The sequence below is a fragment of the Pyxicephalus adspersus genome, chromosome 3, assembly GCF_032062135.1.
Source record: "Pyxicephalus adspersus chromosome 3, UCB_Pads_2.0, whole genome shotgun sequence".
Taxonomy (NCBI): Eukaryota; Metazoa; Chordata; class Amphibia; order Anura; family Pyxicephalidae; genus Pyxicephalus; species Pyxicephalus adspersus.
The window spans coordinates 123,861,548-123,877,965 of record NC_092860.1 but is presented as its reverse complement, the minus strand read 5'-3'; the positions used below and the strand labels follow the sequence as shown (position 1 = coordinate 123,877,965).

The 16,418-nt window shown below is 40.0% G+C and overlaps 1 protein-coding gene across 2 annotated transcripts; it reads left to right on the top strand.

Annotated features, from left to right (window-relative positions):
- Nucleotides 1–2,691: 2,691 nt before the first annotated feature.
- Nucleotides 2,692–14,495, top strand: LOC140327081 (OCIA domain-containing protein 1-like). Of its 2 annotated transcripts, none has more exons than XM_072406249.1 (8): nt 2,692–2,841; nt 4,236–4,302; nt 8,317–8,370; nt 9,605–9,652; nt 11,573–11,699; nt 11,839–12,041; nt 12,881–13,024; nt 14,238–14,495. In XM_072406249.1, exons 1-8 carry the CDS (start codon nt 2,800–2,802, stop codon nt 14,273–14,275), a joined length of 723 nt encoding a protein of 240 aa, XP_072262350.1. In that variant the 5' UTR covers nt 2,692–2,799; the 3' UTR covers nt 14,276–14,495. The 2 variants fall into 2 exon arrangements, with proteins under 2 accessions (XP_072262350.1, XP_072262349.1); XM_072406248.1 differs by lacking the exon at nt 2,692–2,841 and adding an exon at nt 4,047–4,130.
- Nucleotides 14,496–16,418: the final 1,923 nt, after the last annotated feature.

Genomic DNA, 16,418 nt, shown 5'->3' with positions numbered 1-16,418 from the left:
TGACTAGTAGAGTTTGACACTGAATGCCTCTTACTAGTGTCATCTCCCGCTACCATCTTCTGAGGATTCTGCTGCTGGACGGCCAGTAAAGAACACATCAACCGAGCAATATTATAGATGCAAAGCAATGAAAAACAGAAGGCATGAGAGCTGGAGTGTCAAATGACTGTAAAATAATAAATTAGGTTTCATCACATGGGTATTACTGTATAATTACTTCTAATTAAGAGTTGTCCACATAAATCTTCTTAATAAACAGATGGAGGTAAAAGACACTGAATACAGATGTTGGCACTGAATAAATACATTTACTTATACCAGAGAATTAGGATAGTCACTGCACCATGGGACTCTGAAATATTGTAACTGATCCTGCTCTTCTTAAAGCAGAACTAAACTCCAGAAATAAAGAATTGTGATCAGGCTTTATTCATACAGTGAAATTATAGGAGTCAAGCACTGTATGTATTGACAGAAAGGCAGCAGCATTGTGGCTCAGAAGTTAGCACTCGCCTTTGCAGCACTAGGTCCCAGGTTCGAATCTCGGTCAGGACACTATCTGCATGGAGTTTGCATGTTCTCCCTGTGTTTGTGTGGGTTTCCTCCAGGTACTGCAGTTTACTCTCACATCCCAAAAACATGCATGTTAACTGTCTTCCCCCAAAATTGACTTTAGACTGTATTAAAAACATATTATACTGAGGTAGGGACATTAGATTGTGAGCTCCTTTAACCTCCTGAGTGGTAAGCCCAAGTGTGACTCGGGGTAAAAAAAAAAAAAAAGCTGAAACCGCTAACCCCAAACCACACTCAGGGAAGCTAAAAAAAAGCCTTACCTGCTCCCATCGGCATCCTGCCATCCTCTGGCCTCTTTGTTGATCTGTCCCCCGGCAAGTGCTCTGACGTTCCCGGAGACGTTGGTGAGTGCAGCCGTCACTAAGGGCACGGCGGGAATATTAAATGATTTTGTGTTGCATTCAATACAAAATAACTGTATTGAATGCAATACACTGGATTTATAGGTCTAAAAGCAGTACATTGTCGTTCATGAAAATTTATTTTACAGTATAATATAATAGTATATTAAAGTTTGAAACACAAAATCATGTCAAAGTTTATTATTAAATTTATTTTTTTTAAGTATTTAATTTATTATTTTGACATGATTTTATATTTCAAACCTAATTATACTCATACTATTATAATATACTGTAAAATACATTTTCATGAAAGACAATGTACCACCTTTAGACAAATAAATCCAGACAGAGATGAACAGCCCAGGAAGTTAAGGGGCAGTTAGTGACATGACTATGGACTTTGTATATAACTGCATATAATGTCAGCGCTATATAAATACTGTGTAATAATATTATTAAAGGCCCTGCGCTAAACCAAAGCATTAAGCAATGCTGCAGGAGAGAGGAGTATGGTAGATGTTACAGTTACAGCATCTATCCCCTCAAATAAACAATCACATAACCCTTACAATGGGGAAGAATACAAAAGGCTCAATGTTCAGCCTCATAGGGAGTATAATCACTTTAAAATTAAGAAGAAAAAAAGAACACAAGTGCCAGGTACAATACTACAAATCTCAGACATCACAGCTGCAATCATTATCATTACTACTTTGTTGTGTTATATATCAGAATAGAATGCACCTTTAGTCTGCTGAGACATGCTGGGAGGAGTAGTCCCACATCAAATAACCTCAGTTCCCAACTTTTAGAAATGAGAAGAAGGGCACCCTATAATTGAAAGCATGTAAAATATTGGCACACCCCAAAACAGCCCCAGTGACCATGTCCCCAAATAATAGATGTGCAGAACATGACTGAACCCTCCTTTTTACCACTAATTATTAGCTCTAGTTTCCATTATTTTAAAGTTGGATGACATCTTTATTATAGCACTGCAGGTGGTAAACATTATTAGAGCTTAAAGCGTACCTAAACACAACATTTTCACTTTACATAAAAGGATAGACAACTCTTATATGTAAAGGAAAAATTTTATTTTTAAAAAAAATAAAAAGGGTGCAGCACCTCCCATCTTGATTGCCATGAATGGGAGCACAGAGCCTCCAGGATACCTATGTCACGCATCCCAGAAGGCTCTGGGTACTTCTTTTGCGCATGCCTGAAAATAGAAGAGGCATTTATTCTACAAAGAGATGCCAATATCACGAATGCACAGTGAGATCGGCTCTCTTTTTTTCCCTCTCTACAGCGGGCTATGTCACCCGATCTCACACCTGCGCAGTGTGAGATCAGATGACGCGCCAGGAAGACCGAGGAAGAAGGGAGGAAAGAAGATGGTGGCGCCTGGCGCTTCCCCAGTGGCAGGACAAAGAGGAATTCCAGGATGATGCGGGATCAGCACCATCGAGGGAACTGTGGGATTAAAGGTAAGTGTAATTTTTTTGTTTTCAGTTTAGTTCTGTACATGGCAAAAAAAAAGAGAAAAGAGAAACTTTATTTCAAAAAGTGAACTTTATTCCAGTACCCCCATAGTTCAAATAAGGGGCAGTAGGGAGATTTGAGCAACTTTATTAAAAATAAAAGCATTTTATGCGATTTCATGTGTCAGCACAGTGCATGGAGGTTCACCCATAACACTCCCAGCAAAGCAGCACATTGTAAACACAACTGTCCTGACAAATCATGTGACCAGAGGTGTAGAAGAATTGTTTCCGGGTGAAGAGCTGAAGACTTCCGGTGTGGCAGTGTTACTTCTTCCTGCAGAAGAGGCAGAGAGGTCATTGCTGTCAGATGGTTATTATTTCATATCAGAGAGATGAACGTCCCGCAGGCAAACCAAGGCGAGCAAGCAATGCAGGTAGAGCTCCGATCGTAGGCTCGCTTTATAATTAGAGGACTGCACCGTGCAGTCATTATGGATGCATTGGTCTATAGGTGGCTGTGCTATAGAAATGCTGATATTCTGATAATAAAAATCTTATGTAAAACAAGCAGAAAGGGGGATGTTTGCAGTAACCACATAGAAATGGGGAGTATTTGACCCAGATAGGAGGGGAGATGATTGTGTAATATTATTAATAATAAACAGGATTTATATAGCACCAACATATTACGCAGTGCTGTACATTAAATAGGGGTTTAAATAGATACAGACACAGGAGGAGGAGAGGCCCTTGACCAGAAGAGCTTACAATCTAAGCTTGGTGTCTTCATTCTGCAGCTATAGGCTGGTGCTGGGCGCCCCACATTGCACAGAAAAAGCTTTGACCCTCTAGGTTTGACCTCCGAAATCTGCAATGTTGTCCTTGGGTTCACAGGAAAATTACTGCTCTTTGGCAATTATTTGGCATATAATGTGGCTCTATAGTTTATGATTGTCTCTTATAGCAGGTGGAAAAACATGTCTGCATTCCTGGACTGCCCCCTGCAGCCTGTCTGCAGTCTCCGACTGTCCCTGTAGCATGCTTGCTGTCCCTGACTGTCCCCTAAAGCGTGTCTGCAGTCTCTTTTTGTCCCTAACCGTCGCCTGTAGCATGTCGACAGTCCCTTTTGTCTCCTGTAGAATGTCTGCAATCCCTGACCATCCCCTATAGGACACTTGCAGCCCCTAACTGTCCCCTGTAGAGTGTCTGCAGTCCCTGACAATCTCCTGTAGCATGTCTACAGTCTCTTTCTGCCCCCTGTAGCATGCTTGGAGTCTGTTTACTGTGCCCTGTAGAGTGTCTGCAGTCTGACTGTCTCCTGTAGCATGTTGACAGTCCCTAACCGTCCCCAGTAGAATGTCTGCAATCCCTGACCGTCCCCTATAGTACATTTGCAGCCCCTAACTTATACAGTCCTGACTGTCCCCTGTAGCGTGTCTGCAGTCCCTGATTGTCCCCTGTAGTGTCATCTTCAATCCCTGATTGTCCCCTGTAGTGTCATCTTCAATCCCTGATTGTCCCCTGTAGCGTGTCTGCAATCCCTGATTGTCCCCTGTAGCGTGGGGGCAGTCCCTGATTGTCCCCTGTTGCAGTCTCTTTCTGATAGCTTTCTGTAGCATTACATTTAATAAATATTTTGTGCAGCTCTCTGGTAATGTCTGACGCTTCACTTCAGGACCCCTATATCAAAAAAGTCCAACACCACTGCTTTAAATATCGAGAGGTAGGAGGGCAATATGCTGTGAGTTTGATACAATGTTTATGTCCCCATAGTTTACTGAAGAGACAATTGTATGATTGAAAGCATATTTTGTGGTTTGTTTTACAGTATGTCTTAAGTGAAGAGGAGGTGAAAGTCGTAATGCAATGTCGTACTGAAAGCTTTTGGTACAGATGTAAGTACTGCATAAATTAATGCTCAGCTCTTTTTAATGTAGATTCCATTATGGGTTCAGATTTCTCTCTGGAATTTTTTTGTTTTTTAGCCAGGTGGGTAAAAAGTGGATGGGGGGACATACAACAAATGTAATGTTCCCAGCCATAGGTGCCATTGGTATCTAGTAACCTATATTTGTATAAGCTTTCTACTCCTCCCCTAAAGTTTGTTTCAACTTTCTAGTATGACAATTGTTTCCATCGTCTTTGCATATCATATCTTTGTCTTTGTGCTCCTGTATTGTGACTCAGCTTTATAGTGTATTGTAAAGAGTGTAATTACTTGTAGTAGTGTAATACTTTAGTTTACATTAGAGGTAAAAAAAAAATGTTTACTGGCAACCTGTAGGTGCCTGGGAGTAGTAACAGATGGTGACTGCTAAGCTTATTTCAGGTGTTTGCAAGATACTTTTAAAAGCCAAAAAAAGCTGTACATGTTTTTATACTTTTTTTTTTTTTTTTTAAACCTCCTGGGTGGTTAATTTCTGTCTGAATTTATATGTCTAAAAGTGGTACATTGTCTTTCATGGAAATGTATTTTACATTGTAGGCCTGTAATTCTTAAGCATAACTCACCAAATTATGTCTAATAAATATGTTTAATTAATGTAATGTAAAAATAAAATCACAAAAATGTGTTAAAACAAGGGTGCATGAACAAATCAAAAATACTGAAACCTGTAATATAATTGTAAAATACATACCCTGTTTCCCCGATGATAAGACACTGTCTTATTTTTTTTTTGAAGGCCAAAATATGCTCTAGGGCTTATTTTCAGGGAGATGCCTTATTTACCCATGAAGAAGACTACAGTACACAAAAGGGGGGGCTGTCTTATTTGATGGCCCTGCCTTATCATCGGGGAAACACGGTACATACATGCATACACACATACACAGTGAGGGAAAGAAGTATTCGATCCTCTGCTTATTTTGTATGTTGCCCTCTGACAAAGAAATGACCAGTCTATAATTGTAATGGTAGGTTTATTGTAGTTGTGAGAGACAAAATAACAAATAAAAGAACCCTCAAAAACCCAGTGCTCAAAAGTCAGAGCTTGATGTGCATTGTAATGAGTGAAATAAGTATTTGATCCCCTATCAACCAGCAAGATTTCAGGCTCCCAGGTGTCTTCATTGTGTGAAGGTAACAAGCTGAGATTAGGAAAACCCTCTGTAATGGAGTGCTTCTAATCCAAGCTTGTTACAGTACCTGTATAAAAAACACCTGTCCACAGAAGCAATCAATCAGTCAGATTCCAAACTAGCTACTATGGCCAAGACCAAAGTACTACACAAGGCTGGACTGGGCTACAAGACTATCGCCAAGCAGCTTGGTGAGAAGGTGACAACAGTTGGCGCGATAATTTACATGGAAGAAACACAAAATAACTGTCAATCTCCCTCGGTCTGAGGTTCCATGCAAGATCTCCCCTTGTGGAGTTGCAATGATCATGAGAATGGTGATGAAGCAGCCCAGAACTACACGGGGGGAACTTGTCAATGATCTCAGGGCAGCTGGGACCATAGTCACCAAGAAAACAACTGGTAACACACTGCGCCGTGAAGGCCTGAAATCTTGCAGAGCCCGCAAGGTCCCTCTGCTCAAGACAGCAGATGTATAGGCCTGTCTGCAGATTGCCAATGAACATCCAAATGATCCAGAGGAGAACTGGGTGAATGTGTTGTGGTCAGAAGAGACCAAAATTGAGCTCTTTGGCATCAACTCAACTTGCCGTGTTTGACGGTGGGGATGGTGTTCTTGGGGTCATAGGCAGCATTCCTTCTCCTCCAAACATGGAGGTTGACACTTTATGCTTTGGGGGTGTTTTTCTGCTAAGGGGACAGGACACCTTCACCGCATCGAAGGGACAATGGACGGGCCCATGTACTGTCAAATCTTGGGTGAGCACCTCCTTCCCTCAGCCAGGGCATTGAAAATGGGTCATGGATGGGTAATCCAGCATAACAATGACCCAAAATGGCCAAGACAACAAAGGAGTGGCTCAAGAAGAAGCACATGAATGTCCTGGAGTGGCCTAGCCAGTCTCCAGACTGGTTGATAGGGGATCAAATACTTATTTCAGTCATTACAATACACATCATGCTCTGACTTTTGAGCACTGGGTTTTTGAGGGTTCTTTTGTTGTTATTCTGTCTCTCACACCTACAATAAACCATTACAATTATAGACCATTACAATTAAAGACTTGTAATTTCTTGTCATGTCAGAGGGCAAACCTATTTTGTATTGGATTCAATACAGTTATTTTGTATTAAATCCAATATCTGAAAATTATCTGAAATTCCCACCGCACCAACCTCACTGGGAACTGCTGGAGAACCGATCCAAGAGTTAGAACGCGGCCAGAGGATGGGATCAGACGTCCAGGGCACCCCTGGATGCCGGTGGGACCAGGTAAGTTTTTGTGTATTATTTTTTGAGCTACCCCGAGTGTTTTTTTACCCCAAGCCACACTCTGGGGTTACCGCTCAGGAGGTTAATTCAGGGCAAACCTCCTTGAATATTCTTCTTAAAATAAAACCCAAAAATCTGAACCATGTGTCCCAAGAATAAAGATATAAAGTATAGATCTTTCAGGAGCAGCGCTGACAGGCTGCCCAGAATCCCATTGAAAGCTGTTTGTACACAAAGCACAGCCTAAGCGTTTGTCTGGTGACAGCCAATGGTGCACTCGGCTATAAAGGGCTGAGGAAAACCCTGCAAATAGTAAAGGGAAAAATACAGTTTACCTGTGTTTTCCATGTGACTGAATTCAGGGGGATGTTTAGCCCCCACCCAAAAAAATCAATTTGTGAAGTTGTGAGGGCCTATATCTGCTAAATTGGCAAAGACGTTGCTTGTGCAGTAGTGCGTGCCAGATAAGACATTGGCAATCTGCAATGGGGAAAAAAAAAAAAATGCCAATCTCCTGCATGCACAGTGAGATCAGCACTCTTTTTTTTTTTTTTCTCATCTATGTCACGTGATCTTATGCCTGCAAAGTGTGTGATCGGGTGACGTAGGAGGAAGAAGGGTCAAGAGGATGGCTGCGCCTGGCGCTTCCTCTGAGCCGGGACGAAGGAGGCTTCCAGGGCAATCCTGGACCCAAGCCTGGAAACCTCCAGAGGGATCGACTGATCTGTGAAGGTAAAGCTGCGTACACACGTCAGATTTTTCTAATAATTGGCATCGGCCAGATATCGGGCGAGAATCTGGCGTGTGTACAGTGGGCGTCGTTCATCGTCCGTGGATCCGTCCTGGCGGATCCACGAACGATGAATGACGAGCAATCCTAATGCAAGGGAAGGGGGGGAGCGCGCAGCAGGGTGCCGCTCCGTCGCTCTCCCCCTCCCCTCTTCATAGAGCAGAATGGTGCTGTATGTACAGCACTCGTTCATGCATCGTGTAGTCCTTTGTCGTTGGAAAGGATCGTGAAAGATCCTTTCCAACGACAAAAATTGCACGTGTGTACACAGCTTAAAGGTGAGTTTTTTTTTTTTTTTTTTTTTTTTTTTTTTTTTTTTTTTTTTTTTTTAGTTCCACTTTGAGTCACCCACTACTAACACTATGTGTCTAAACTCTTGATCTCCTTGATCCCTGTAAACAGGCTTTATCATCTCTCAGTAGGTGGATATAAATGAGCTTTGTGAAAAGAACCTTGAAGTTCCATCTGTTAGCTAGATAAAAGACTACATATTACTCCCCCCAATGTCTCAGCTATTGTAGCCAATAAAAAAAAAGTCCTAATGCCTTGGTACATATTTTCTGCCTCACAAAAATTTATCTCAACTGCATTGGGCATGTTTCAGGGGCTGTACCTCTATTGGCAGTTTTTTTTCATATACTGTTTATTCGACTGGTTTATACTGTCCCCAAAGACCTCAAGAAAGCTTTTTGAATGTTAAGCTTTTAGTTTGCACTCTGTTTAATTTTGGTTGATTACCTTTTTCTTTACCTTTTTTTTCTCAAGCTGTTCCCTTCTCAGCACTAAGCATGGCTGCCACGCAAGTCCTCATTTCCAAAGGTATAGATTTTTTTTCCTCCCATCGATATGTTGCACTTGAAATAGATAACTTTGTGGATCTTTTTATGTTACAGTCAGGGTCATTGCCCAGAGTGTAGGGACCACAGCAAATTGGGAACAGTGGTGGGGGCAACAGTGCCACAAGTAAATAACATTTGCATTTTTGATTATATATTATAAACAGAGAATAGATGGAGTTCAGTTGTATGTAGTTCAGGGGTTAGTAGTCATTAACATAGTATGTGATGCATTACATTAGGTTCAGGTGTCAGTAATATATAGTGCAGGGAGCAGTTTTCAGTAACACAAAAAAAGTATTAGGTTGTGTAGAGTGCAGACATCAGTGATACATAACGCAAGGTTCAGAAATCAATAGTATGTAGTACACAGAAAACACAAGAGAAGACCTGCTACTGCATACGGGTGGATGAATTCATACATAGAAATCACATTAAACAAAGCTTTATGGGAGCTTTGCAAGCAAATGTTCTGTACATGAAAAAAAATGTTTACATAAAAATATGCTATTCAAAGGTACCTGTCAGACAGTCACAGACATGATGTCAGGGATAGATAACTAGAGATCTGTCAGTAGTATTTGTACTTCCTTTCAAAACTTTTGATTTTGGTTATTATTTTATGGTATATGGCTGCACTGTTCTGTTGGAACTAGTTTCTGTCAGACAGGAGATCTCCCCTCTGGCGGAGTGCAATCAGCCTACATATTGCTACGCACAAGCTTCTGTCCGACATTGGTGAATACAGCACTCATAATACGATTTGACACCAGCAAGGGGTGGAAGCAATTGTTAAAGGTGGAAAATAAATGCTTAGAGATACATTTTCAGATATGGCATAATCTGGAATTACTTCTCTTAATCCTTCTCCACTAAAAGCTATCAGGTAAAGTTTGCATATAAACCATATGTGTACTAAATTTTTAATTTACAGTTTTTAGTTCTCCTTCTCCTTTATCCATTGTCCTTTGTAAGACTCATTTCATAGCCTGGGTGATGACACTGTTGGAAGGATTTCTGCTTGCAAGACACTGCAAATGCACTTGTGGCATACTTTTGTATAGGGTCAGGGATGTTGTTTTATGCATTACAATATTATTATTAATATTATTATTATCAAATAGGATTTATATAGCTCCAACATAATATGCAGAGCTGTACATTAAATAGGAATATGTCATTCACCAAAAAAAAATGTTTCTTTAAATTTCTTCTAGGATTCCTCACCACATCTACAAGATTTGGTGCATTACCTAAAGTTGCATGTAAGTCAGTCTCAAAGCTTATTTCCTGTTAACCCTTTTTACAGTGATTTGTGACCACTATTTCTGTAGAGATTCCTCCTTTAACAGCTTGTGTATTTTGCACCTCCTGCAAGGTGCTATTTTACTGCTGTCCGACTGGTCAGAACTAACTTGTGATTGGTTAGTAATGATTAATGAGTAATGATTAATGATTCTTTTCAATTTGTTTATATAAAGCGGACCTAAACTAAAATTTTTACCTTACATAAAAGGGTAGACAACCCTTATGTTTAAGGTAAAAATTACCTTCTTTTTTGGGGGGAGACAGGGAGGGGAATAAAAACCTTTTTAAAAAAAAAAAAAAAAAAAAAAAGGGTAAAGCCCCTCCTCTTCTGTCATACGTCACACATACGCCACGCATCCCAGAAGGCTTCAGGCTGCTCCTTCTGCGTTTGCTTGACATTGCGTATGCACAGAAGGGGCTTTTTTTTTCAGTGGGGAAAAAGAAAAAGCTAATCTCACACATGCGCAGTGTACAGCTAGTGCTTTTTTCCAAGGTATGGTAAAAGGTCACTTCTGAATTCAAACATGTAGATATTCTTCATCCTACAATGTAATTTTACTGCAACAGTTTTATATTTTACCTGCAGCCCCGCTCCACTGGTTATCCTAAATATTAAGGTCTAGCCTGACTCCTATCTCTTGTATTTGGAAAGTGTGAAAAAAGTGAGGTTCATCATGTAACTTTACAAACCTTGGTACAATTCTATTTAAATCTACTAAAGCTATTTAATGAGGTCTTACTTAAAGGACAAGTTTGCATTTGATAAACTTTTCCTTTACTTAATTTCCCAGTCACCCAAAATGCTGCCTGTTCCCAATCCTAACAATCTTCACAGTGTGACCCTGACCGAGGTGTCACACTATGTTCAGAAAAACATTGCTGCAAGGTCTTTTGCCTATAACTTACACACTTTATAGCCCCATTCATACCTGCAAGTGAACTGTATTATAATGCACAGCTGGAATATGGCTTACCCATAAAACAAGGGTACCCATTAGAAAAATAGGACAGGAAGGACGTTGTTGCTGAAAGGCTGAGCAGCACCTTGCAGGACCACACAATAAGGATCACTAGAATGGTGGAGACGCTGTACTCTGGGGAGTTGAGAAATTCAGCACTGCTCCTTAATTTTTTTCAATCTGTTTGTTGCCAGTGAGGCAAGTTCTTGCACTACATAGTTGTTGGTAAAATATAATGAAAATTATACAGTTGCATTGTAATGTGTTAAGCCTAAAGCTACGTACACACTTCCAATTATTATCGTTGGAAAACGAACGACGAACCTTCATGCACGATATATACGACCGATCGTATAGCACCGATCCTGCACATAGAGTTAACGACACGATCGTTCGTAGATATTGTACACACAATAGATACGATCGTTTGAGCGATAGAGGAACTATGTGCACGACAGGAAAGTGAACGGACGTTCGTTCATCACGCATGCTCTGAACATGGACGATCAACGAACGACCGTACACACGAACGATGTTCAACGATCGTCGTCCAATCCGATCCGTCGGTCCGGTCGTTCGTTTCCAGCGACTTTCCTCGTTCGTCGGCATCGTTGGTTACTTTTTTACGAACGATTTTTTGCCCAATCGATCGTTCGTCGTTCGATTGGAACGATAAAAATTGGAAGTGTGTACGCACCTTTAGAATCCTGGCAGGAAAAGCCATAAATTGGGACTCTTGTGGACACTTTGCAACCTCAGTCAATAGTACAAATACTGAACAGCTAGTGTTACAGGAGAGCCATTCAATTAGAATCTCAGCAATAATTAATTTGAGTTTACCTTCTTTAACCTTTTTGAATTAATCTGATATGTTTATTTCTGCAATGTATTACTGACTGTTTTGTGTTTACTTTACAGTTGCCGGTTTTATGGGGTTTGTGTTTGGAAAAGTTTCATACATGAATGTTTGTAAAGAGAAATTAATGAAACTTGAAAATTCCCATCTGGCTGAACAGCTTCGTGCAGGAAAGATCCCCAATATTCAGTAAGATAATTTGCTTTATTTATACATAACTATACATGTAAGATGTTATGTGCATGAAAAATGTTTGTATTCTGAACAGCAGCCCAGTCTGTAAAGTGTTTCTCATTTTGACCTTGCAATTCGTTTTTAATACTTTCAGACTTCCCCGCAATGCAGGCCTGAATTCTGCTTATTCTGGTAATGATTTTGCAAACACATCCTCACTCCAGACTTCTGAACCCCCTGTTTCTGAACCTCCTTCTGGTTATTCCACTCAATATGAATCCCGTCCTGTAGATGTTCCATTCAGCTCTTCCATGAGTGAATCCTCCACCACAGGAATATCTGATGACCTTGCACAAGGTAATTACCTTCCCCATCCCTCCTGTAATTATTTAAAGAGGCCCAGACCTTAGGGCTTTTACACACTGGCAGTGAGGTTGTGGTGTGTTTACCACTTCCTCACTCCAGAAAAGCTGCTGCATGGGCAGACACTATATGTAGCGTCTCCCTGATGGAATGAATAGGGGCTACAGTGAGTGGTGCCAGTAGCACTCACTGCCGCCAGTTGTCATATTTGCAGGTGCTGCTTTTTTTGAGGCAACGCTGGCCAGAAAGTGGGAACCTGCCCTGTTTGCCATCTTCACTCTCTATCACTGCCCCCAGCTGTCTTCACAGTTCAGTACTGCCCATCCTGTATCTTTAATTTGCTGTTAGTCTAGCCCAGGCATGGGCAAACTACGGCCTGCAGGCCGCATATGGCCCAATGGGGATTTTCCCCTGGACGGTGCCACCCATAACAGGGTCAGAAGAAGGACCTTGCTGGGAGGGGGCACACCGGCCAGAGCCGCAGAGCACGTCCTCCGGATCTGGACCTGCGATGGGAGCGTGGGCGGGTTGTGTGCAGTGACACAGCTGGCCCACTCTCCCATCGCAAGTTCAGAGCCTGCAATGGGAGAGTATGCAGGCTGTGTCCCTGCACACAACCCGCCCACTCACCCATCGCAGGCTCTGAGCTTGCTGTGTCATGTTCAGTGAGGTCATGATGGCATAACCCTGCCCACTCTCATCGGCCCAGCCCCTCTGTAATTTAAATATTTGGTACCACCTCTGTACAATTACTGTAAAGTATATAACTTCAAACATCCAGCTGTAGCATTTCTCCTTTAACAAACGTTCTGTTTTTTTGTGATTCTGTGCAGAGCCTGAGTATTTTGATGAGAAACAAGCCAAATCACCACCTGTGACTTACGAGCAGCTGAGGAACAAAAACAGGGGTGCCTATGATGTACTAACACCACAGACTCCAGCCAGGCCCATACCGAACAGAGCCCCAGTGACAGATGGTAATCATTTTATTATTAATGCCATCCCATCAAAATTTTCCTTAGAACTGCTTAGTGTTCATATAATTGTCTCCTACCTACTAGTTAAAAAGCAAAACACCGCACATTTAAAAAGATACAAATATAGCTAGATATTTATTTAAAACATTGTATTATTTTAATACAAGTAGTGTAAGGCTGTGAAAACTCATCAAATATTCTCACCTGAGACAGACTTGAGTCTCCGGGCGAAAATCTGATGTGTTCAGAGATTAATAAAAGACTGATCGAGAACGACTGCTATGCATGTCGGTGGAGGAGAGCACAGCAGGGTGCTGCTTGCTTTTCTTACCCGTCCCCTCTCCAAGAAAGAGAACAGGCTCTGTCATCTGTCACTGGAAACAAATATGAATCCAGATCATTTCCAGCGACCATTATCCCAGTGCTGACATAGCATTAGTAAATGAATTTGACTTTGTAACAGCTTTTTCAAAAACCACCCAGACTGAGAGTGAGAAGTGTCCCTATATTCCTTTCTGCAGTCTAACAAAAAATTGGTACCATCTGCATGGCTTGTGACAGAGCTGTATAAATCCTAGGAATGTAGCTCACAATTAAAATTTGCTGAAAAAAAGCCCCATTACATCTGAGTAGTTATTCTGTCAGGTGTTAAGGTTTTATTTGCTTTCCACCTCTAATAATATTTAAATCTTAAAAGTTTGAATCTAGGAGCTGTAGGAAAGTAGCTGGAGTTCAGGGAAAATGTTAAAATATCCAACTGTACTTGATTAAATATATGACTGCTTTAAAAATGTAATACCACACTTAAAAATCCCCACGATACCACTAAAATGTGTACTTATGTAGAATGATATCCTAGGTTTAGGGGCATGCTGTTACTTGTATGTATGTGTCACAACATAGTGCTTCTAGAGATGTGTTACAGCAAGGTAGAATATAAACACCTATCGATACACTGTAATTACTGCTGAGATTAGGAGTTGAGAAATCACAATTTCATTTTCTTTGATCAATACAGACTCCTCTTATCTTGGCAAAATATCTCTGTGCAGGTGTCAGTGACTGTAGAGGTTTCCATTATACCTGTAACTGGTATTTTTAGTTTTTTCTGTAAGCCAGCTAGGATTTGGTAATTAGGATATGATTAGATGATGATAAAGAAGATTGCATACAAAATTTTCCTCATCAATTTTGCTGTTTTTCTTTGTTTCAGTTAAAAAGAACAAATATGGAGACGTGTGGGAAGATTGAAATGTTCTCTTCACTTCTGAGGCAATTTCATCATCTGCAGACAAAGTCTGTCTTTAATTTGTTGTCTGCTAATAAATGCACATAGTGTGATCTAATTACATATAAGGGAGTGTATCATTTCTCTGCTTTAACTGAATTAAAAAAAAAAATGAATTTTCTTCAGTGGAAGAATATAAAACCTATGTTCTATTTTAGGAAATTAAAGAATACATTTTCTAAATGCTTTAGTCTTTTTTTTTTCTCCTTATGAGCAAAACAAACAAATGTTTTACCTCCATTACAGTGTGGGGATTTGCAGTTTACAGAAGCTTAGAAGTAACATAACAAAGTTGATTGTCTTTTCAGTTCAGCTAATTGGAAGTGAAGACACTGTGATTTTGGCAAGATCAACAGGTTTTTATTGCACTTTTATTTTATTGTACTTAATGATAAAATATTTAATGCAGCAGCAACCATGTCCAAGGGCTGCAATATATTATGTTTGGTATTAGGTTTAGATTTCATTAATAGGATGTTTTCTTTAAAACATGCATACATTGTCTATGAAAATGTAAATAAAAGGCGCTGAGAAGACCTTTGACAAGATTAAGTGGCCCCTATTGAATCTTATACTATCCTGCAGAACATTTGGTCCAGTATATTTGAAACTGTCCGACTACAAAAGGTATTTATTAATGGTGATCCATCAGATCCTGTAGATTTGTTTATAGACAATAGACAAGAACCCCCCCTTCATCAATCTTGTTTAACTTGGTGTTAGATTCACTTCTGCAGTTATCAGACTCCTTGCCTGATTTTGAGGGAATAAAAATGTGTCATTGTCCTAAAATGAACAACATTATATTATTATATATATCCTTCAAGCTATCTACAACTTTTTTCGCAATTTCATTTCAGTTTTCTAGGGAGGTAAAAGGGCAGCCAAATTCTTCAACAAGGGAAGGGTGGTCCTAACTTTCTGAATATTAGGTTAATATACTCTACCTGCTGTTTCTAGATATATCATAGATTGGTTCCACAATAGAAGTAGTTATGCAGACTCTTCAGGTTTAAAATATATCCTCCATATGCATACCGATCCTTTGCCTGTGGAAATTACTTTCAATACCCTTTTGAAGAAGTTTCAGCTCAATATCCACATTTAAGGTCAGCACAGTTTGTCTTTTTACAATTGCATCAAATGTTTCTTAGGTGCTTTGACGTCTCTTAGATATTGACTGGTCTAATATACTGAACTGCCAGTTCTCAGTGGGAAATCCTCACAGGAAGGTGAATTTGGATATTTATAGTAATTTGAATAGACTCCGATTATACTACATGTAGAAAGGGCCTTTTATAAAATGGTCTGACCACTTTCCCACAAAATTAGTGGAGGATCTCTTCAAAGACTTCACCAGGGCATGGTCAATCCTTCCCTTTTATGCCATGTATAGGAAGATGACTTTTGCAAGGTGCGTATATTTCTACGGCTTACAGGTTTAAGCCTTTCTTGCCCGATGTTCAAAATGTAATTCTGATGGAGTGGATTTGTATCACATACTGGTTTTTGGGGTCAGTGGCCAATTATGTTGCTAATGGGCAATTTTGGGCTCCCTTACTTTACATGGAGCTCAAATTACTAGATGTTGAAACTTGTTAGCTATTATTTGCCTAGTTGGCAAGAAAATGATTTTTCATAAATGATGAAAAACAGAGCCAGCCACCCACTAAATAGTTGCATGTGTTAAATATGACATAAATGAGGTCTCATTGGACAAAGATGCCATAGTCAATAATTTTTTTTTTTTTTTGTAGATATTCAACCTAACTCTATGGGACATATAATAATATATTCTTTTGAACAAATATCTTGGTATGTTAGGAGACTGATTTCAAATGTCCATCCTGTAACTTTGGATGTAATTGATATTTACTGAATATTTTGTACATTCCATACTGATACCTCTATACATGTGAGTGGGTGTACTGGCTGTAAACACCTGCCATCTCTTGCGTTTGTGTACTTTGGTAAATGTGTATATATATATTGGTTCTGTACATTACCACAAATCATTTTAAATGAAACAACTCAGATGCAGTTGAACTTTACAGCTTTAATTCAGTGGGTTGAACAAAAAGATTGCATAAAAATGTGAGGAACTAA

Excerpts from the sequence above, each read along its gene's own strand:
- LOC140327081 (XM_072406248.1), top strand. The coding sequence starts at position 4,062 with ATGTCTGACGCTTCACTTCAGGACCCCTATATCAAAAAAGTCCAACAC. Across the intron at positions 11,700-11,838 it reads GGAAAGATCCCCAATATTCA|ACTTCCCCGCAATGCAGGCC; the intron begins GTAAGATAATTT and ends TAATACTTTCAG. Across the intron at positions 13,025-14,237 it reads CAGAGCCCCAGTGACAGATG|TTAAAAAGAACAAATATGGA; the intron begins GTAATCATTTTA and ends TCTTTGTTTCAG.